The sequence below is a fragment of the Oryzias latipes genome, chromosome 7 (assembly GCF_002234675.1).
Source record: "Oryzias latipes chromosome 7, ASM223467v1".
Lineage (NCBI taxonomy): Eukaryota > Metazoa > Chordata > Actinopteri > Beloniformes > Adrianichthyidae > Oryzias > Oryzias latipes.
In genome coordinates, this window is record NC_019865.2 from 13715015 (window position 1) to 13721880 (window position 6866).

The following is a 6866-nucleotide window of genomic DNA, read 5'->3' on the forward strand; positions in this document are numbered from 1 at the left end:
ACGGAGGAAGAGGCCACAGATGAGGGAGCAGTCCGAGGGTCCCTGAGAGACACTGGCAAAGGCGAGAGTAGGAAGGAGTGCTGAGTTATATAGAGACAGAAAAGCCCAACCCTTTAGACTAAAAGAAAAAGCGGGTATCATTTTCCACCCACAGCCCTAAGTGCCAGGAAACAGAGTCTGCGTGAGTTCTACCAAACCGGAATCACTTTCTAAGGATACACCAGCCCACAATGTGCAGAAACAATTTTCATTTAAGCAGGTCGCAAGCTCATAGCCTTTGGGATTATCAGAGAAATACCACAAGTGATGGTTTTTCATATTTTTATTTAGACCTTTAGCAGCAAGACAGACAATGAAGATTGCACAAAATCGTAACGACCCGTGACCTCACATCACAAGGCAATAACAAAGGGTCTGATTACTTTCAGCCTAAGGAAACACATTCATACTGATAATGAAAAACACAGACAATCACCAAAATTACATTTTATGAGAATAAACAAAAATATTAAAAAATAAAAATTACCCGATGCTAAATGTTCAAGCTAGTCATTTGGTTTATATGTGATGATTTATTAAATGCCCAAGGATAGATGAACGAAGCACCGAATAAAAGGGTTTCAGTTCGAAAAAATTCAAAGGAAAAATTAAGAATAAAACATAATGGAACCCAAGACCGCAGGCCAATAAAGTGAGACATCTTTCAGCATAGGCTGATTCTCTGAGACAAATCCTTTTTTTTCCATGAAAGAGGCTCTAAGTGCAAAAAAAATCATGCTCCAATCTGCTTTGTGCATGAAAACTGTGTGCATGATCACAAGTAAACATACATTTTTGTGCGTACAACTCAGTAGAAAAGCAACATTTGTGAAACAAAACTTGTGATTGGCTCGATTAGCTTCTAATATTTTGACACACTTTTGCATGAAATAGTTTTAACAGTTTGTAATGTTTCCAAAGCAGTTTTCATTCTGATGGCCCCCACTGCCAAGTTTTACAGAGCACTGGTCATAGGAGAAGCGTCTCGGTTGGACGCAGTGGTATGTGCGAGTGTCACAGCATCTGCAGCTGCAGCAGTGTGCCACAGGGTAATACAGCTCTGCGTTCACATCCGGAGGGCAGCCAGGAATATGAGCAACCCGGTACACCAAGGACAGAGGCATGCAGCTACGCTGGATCAAAAAAGTCCTCCCAAACCGGCCTCTAAAATTGGTATCCTGGAGAAGAGGAAGAAGGCTTGTAAGACATGGTTAAAAGTACAACAAAATACCATTTTACCACTGTGAAATGGCAAATGCATTGTCAACCACTGAAATTTTTTGCTCTAAATATGACCTCCCACACTGACTGGTGAGTTGCTTTCCTATGAAAAGTGTAAACGTGTGTGGCAGTTGTCACCCTTGAGTAGCAGTAGCCACTGCAGATGGTTGTGTTGATAGCAATGCACTGGGTGCAGTTTTGCTTCTCGACCCATATGGTGTGATTCTTCAGCACACAGGCGCACACCGTTCCAGCCATCACTGCCAACACCAGAGCGCTCTTCAACATAAACAAGGACATGCTGGAAAAAGTCACAACACAAGGGGAAGTGAAATGAGACTGCCTGAAATAATAAAACACAGAAAAAAGCAGCAAGATGCATTGAAAAAGTCCTAGAGAACCTTGAAATATAATCTTAAGTAGAAGTAACTCTGTCTCTCTCAGTGTTCGCTGGGTCTTGTCTGTGAAAGTCTGAACTTATCAGGGACATCCATGCTCTTTTTATGGGAGCCTTAATCCACCTGAGTGTCCCACTGAACTTCAGTCCACAATATCCTTTCAGACATCATGTCAGCTGATTCAGTGTTTGAACATGTGTGTTTATCATGAATGTTCATTGTCACAGGTCACACTAAATAAAACAGGTTTCACCATTCAGTGAGCAGAATGGAGCGGATACTGATCATGAATAAGGTCACTGTGGGTCAGGAGGGTGTGTGTACGTGTGGCTGCTCTGATTTGATCTACAGCTATATTTAATGCACAATGTTTAGGGATGAGAACAAGTCTGGTTCTTTTGAAGTATTTTTTAAACACGAGAGGATACATTTTTCTAAGATTAAAAATAAACATCTTTTACAAGGTAAATAAATTAAACTGAAAAAGAAACTAACAATGGACACAGATAACACTTGATCTGAAAATATGAGAACATATATGTGAACATACTTAGTAAAATAAGTCTAAACAGAAAATACTTTAGTTGTGTTTTCTTGGTTGTTATGTTTTGTGTTCTCCCTTTCACAGCCACACCTGGTTTCATTTCCTAATTACCCACAGCTATCCTAATTAAGGTAATCTCCTGTACATTGGTGTTTGATTGTCAGGATTTCCACTCTCTCAATCTTTTGCTTAACTTTTTTTTTTTAGTTTGCTTGTGTTCAATTTTATTTATTACGCATTATAAGTTATTGCCCAAAACCATGTCTCATGCAGTTTTCCACACTACAGTTTCTGGCATCCAAAGACGCCAAAAAACAATAAAAACAATACTTTTTTTTTTTTTTTAAGTGTTTGGTGTAACATTACATTTAACCGTGGCAATGACTGCTTTTTTACGAGTGCATCATATCAGCTAAATGAAATTTAAGCCCAGTTTAGTTTTTTTGAAAACTCTAGCAGCTTAATTGAGGTTAAAACATTTTACTAGTATACTGCAATCAAAAAATGTCCTCAATTAAATCAATCAACAAAGGCATTTATTCAAAAGAAAAACAAAAAGTTCCAAATTATGATTTGTAAACTTTTTTATACGCAATACTTTTCCTCAAATTTAAGCTCACCTTCATAGCAAGAATACCTCACTTTTCTGTTTTTTCTTAATCAAACAAACAAAATGAGAATCAAAACAGTCACAAGTGTTTCTAGCATTTGAGACCAAAAAATAACCTATTTTTTTTAATTGCAATTAAAAATCATTTAACATAATTTTCGATTGGTTTCTATCAGTCAATCAGCAATCAAACTGTGATTTTGGCGTCTTTCTTCCCCCTAAGAGGCCTTTTTTGGTCTTTTTTTTTCTCTAAATATTTACAAAACATTTCAGCTTTAAGGGTCATTAGAATTATTATCATATGGCTGGTGCTGGGTCAGCAGCCTACTCCCTTAGTTGTGTCCTACTACCTGAGCAAAAAGGTTGTAGCCTCCTTATCTAAGCCCTTAATACTCCTTTAATTCCCATCTGTTCCTCACAGTAAAAGCCCAGTACCCTGATCTTTTCCTGCTCAGAAACCGATAAAAGCCTCATAAATTAACTGCTAATTAAACATTTTGACAATAAAACAAACTGAAAGTGTCTTTTTAGTTGTAAAGCTACAAAATTGATCAAATGAAATGTTAAAATTATATATTTGACAACCTAAAGTAGGAGTTTCTGTGTATCTGACCGGTCTACAGTGAACAGGATTTTTACCCTTTAAGGATAGTATAGAATAAAGCTTTATTGATCCCATAAAGGTGAAATTACCTTGTTTCCACAGCTCTAGTAAAACCAGCAGATAGATTAGCAAAAACACAAAAAATGCATGTTAAAAAAATTAAGAAAATAATAATTATTGTCCTACTTTTCAAGGACATTTGTTCAAATGTGTACATCTGTTTAAGATGGATGTATCTCTCTCTTGAATTGATAATACATAAATCAATTTATGCAAATGTCACTCTACAGTAATTAACTTTCTCTTGTTAATAGTTTCCTTTTTGGTTTAAATGTCTGCAGTGAGGAGAAAAGATTCTTACGTTTTTTTTTAATAACAGAATTGATCAAATGACATGCTATTCAGTCTAAATATCATTATTTTTCATCTAATTTATTACAAGTTTTAGGATTTTTTTGTTTGTTTGTGTTTCTGACCTGGCCCTTCTGTTTGTCTTTATGTTTTTGCTCCACATTTCTCACAGTGGGTCACAATAAACAAACAGAGCCATCAGATAACCACAGTAAACTGGGTTATGGACAGTCTATCAATCATCTTCTCTGGCACACTTATTGATAGTTTTAACCTGTAAAGTACTAGTTTTTTGCCCCATGGCGTTCACCAGGAAAATAAAACAAAACCAAATATGTGTGTTTGTTCTTATGATAAAATCATCTTTTGTGTAATATTCCAGCTTCTAACTTACATTTCAAGGAGAAAAAGAAATATCAGAGCAATGCTGTCAAAGGACTTTAAAACTTTTAAAAACCCGTATATGAATTAAATGAAACCAGATAACTGACCATTGTGGCACAAAACTTGACTGAGTCATGCATTGTTATTTCCAGAAATCTCATCGGTTAATCCAAATGTGGTGAAAAATCCTGCTAACCCTTTTTTTACTGAAATTAATCAGAAAATCTTTAATATTCACTCTTTAATTTCCCAATTATATTATATTTTTATCAGCCTTGCAACAGACAAAGGATAATGTTTGTTGCACTGTTGGAGACACTTAATTCAAAGGGAATTATTTAAATTAAAAGAAAGATAGCAGTAACAGAAACTGAAAAATCCAAGTAGATCACACAGAAAATATAAGACAATTGTCCATACCATTAAATCAATTAAATATTTGAGTTTTCCAACACCACTCATGTTGGACTATCTCAAAATAACTTTTAAGCAGGTTTGTTTGCTGTGGTTTTCAATCAAGAAACTTTCCCAAACTCATTAGATTTGGGAAAGCTTAAAGTTGAAATCATTTGATTGTCCCTTCATTCAACTCTGTCCCTGCCTGTTATCATAATGATTTCTGCAGCCGGATGTTTGAGGTTTTAATTGCGTCTCCCAGATAAGGCTCTGAAAGTGGGTCAGGCGGATATGTGAACACGCTTTGTTTTGAAGGAAACGTGTAAGCCTTTTTCAATCCAACGTTCAAGTTAGGTTAAAGTAAAAAGAACAGTTCCCGAAGGAAGTTTTGAAACATTAACCTTTTAAGGTGTCTATGGAGACTCTCATTCATCCAGGTAGATTCCATCATAGTAGTAGGTTTAAAGGTTGTCATCTGGACTTGGTTTTTAAAGTTGAAGACGTTTCACCTCTTATCCAAAAGGCTGTCAATTTTAGTGTGCTTCATGTCCCATTTGGCCTGCTGTTTAAGTTGATAATATACAACCAAATTCTGCCGCAGGATAGTAGAAATGGTGCATCATGAATAGAGACATTATTTGGTAAAGACTTCTGATACATAGTCAAACCAAATCTGTACCTTTGATGAAAACTATAACCAGTACATTTTTTTATTTTTAGATGACCTTTAATGTTTCACAGCACTGATTATTTTATGCTGAAAAGTTGTCAAATAAACTGCAATAATATATTTTTAAGTAAAACTTTTTCTTTGAAACTAAAAGCTTTTTTTATTTTAAGTTTACAAAATGTAAAAAAAAAAAATCTAGAAATTATGTTTTTAGCACTACAATTAGAAATAAATGTGCTTAAAAAAAATCATACGGACATAAATTTTTTTCATTCATTCATTTTTTCATCTTCTTAACCGTTTATTCCCTTTCGGGGTCACGGGGTTGCCGGAGCCTATCCCGGCCACTTGGGCGTAGGCAAGGGATACCCTGGACTGGTCGCCAGTCTGTCGCAGGGTAGAATATCCTCAATCACACATCCATTCACTCTCACACTCACACCTATGGACAATTTAGAGTTGCCAATTAACCTATGTAGCATGTTTTTTGGACGGTGGGAGGAAGCCAGAGATCCTGGAGAAAACCCACGCATGCATGGGGAGAACATGCAAACTCCACACAGAAAGGTCCCCCATTGATGTTGTGTTTTTCATGTCCCCCAGCCGGGACTTGAACCGGGGGCCTTCTTGCTGTGAGGCAAGAGCGCTAACCACTGCGCCACCGTACGGATATAACTTTACATATAAAATTAAAAAGAATGTTTAAATGCTCGTGACAACTTAAGTTAATTGAAAAAAAGACAAAAACAACGGAAAATGATGATAAATACCTATTAGAATCCATGTTGGTTTTGAATGGGCTGAACACATACATGTCTAACATAAAAACACATTCAGGCATGCAGCTATGAGTTATAAAGACCACTAGATGGCATTCAAAAACAAACTAACAATCACATGCATAACAATCACACTGAATAGGCTGTCTTGGTGAAAACAGTTTGTTTTTTCCTCCTAAAAATACAAAAGGCTTTTGTGAAAACCCAAAGATACAGTTAAATTAGAACAAATGATGTTAAATGTGAAATGGTCTGATTCTAGTTAGTACACAAATGAAATTGATCCCAAATCCACATGCAGGGGCTTTTTGAAATGTAGGAAATTCAGACTATAATGAGGAGGCTGCACACAAGGAACACTGCAGGCATTTTCCTGCTGCTTTTGTAATGCACTAAATGATCAAGCCAAGATCATCTTCACATTCAGAGGCATCAATAATGAAAAAAAAAGCTCCACAAAAAATGTCTCTGATTAAAAAGTCTAACTCTATGATGAATGTAAATAAAAGGGCAGCAGGTAGCATCCAAGGCCTGCTTTTATTTATATATATTTTAAATCCTTTTTGATGTTTCACACAGTTTTTAAACACTTTAAAAATCATGAACATATAGACCAGTTCGCCTGCTTTCTACAAACAATAAAAGCCTCCAGACATGACTGTTTTTGGGACCATTTTTATGTGACATTGGGTCTCCTCAGAAGGAAAAGGAAACAGTTTGACCCAAATCATTACAGATGTCCTTGAAGACACTCTCTTTTATTAATAACCTCTGGAATCTGGAGACCCCCTTTAGTTCTCTCTATTCTGCTCTTTTTTTCGCTCTCTGATCTTCTTTGTCCTAACTCCAATCCTAACTTCTTTTTTGGTC

At 36.1% G+C, this 6866-nt stretch overlaps 1 protein-coding gene across 1 annotated transcript; it reads right to left on the reverse strand.

Annotated features, from left to right (window-relative positions):
• Window positions 1-304: 304 nt before the first annotated feature.
• Window positions 305-5037, reverse strand: LOC105354380 (thyrotropin subunit beta). The gene is made up of 3 exons (XM_011477157.2): window positions 4949-5037; window positions 1399-1561; window positions 305-1217 (listed from the first exon to the last, which is right to left on the reverse strand). Exons 1-3 carry the CDS (start codon window positions 5020-5022, stop codon window positions 936-938), a joined length of 519 nt encoding a protein of 172 aa, XP_011475459.1. The 5' UTR covers window positions 5023-5037; the 3' UTR covers window positions 305-935.
• Between the last annotated feature and the right edge of the window lie 1829 nt (window positions 5038-6866).

Excerpts from the sequence above, each read along its gene's own strand:
- LOC105354380 (XM_011477157.2), bottom strand. The coding sequence starts at position 5,022 with ATGACAACCTTTAAACCTACTACTATGATGGAATCTACCTGGATGAAT. Across the intron at positions 1,562-4,948 it reads CTCCATAGACACCTTAAAAG|CATGTCCTTGTTTATGTTGA; the intron begins GTTAATGTTTCA and ends GACTTTTTCCAG. Across the intron at positions 1,218-1,398 it reads GTGGCTACTGCTACTCAAGG|GATACCAATTTTAGAGGCCG; the intron begins GTGACAACTGCC and ends CCTCTTCTCCAG.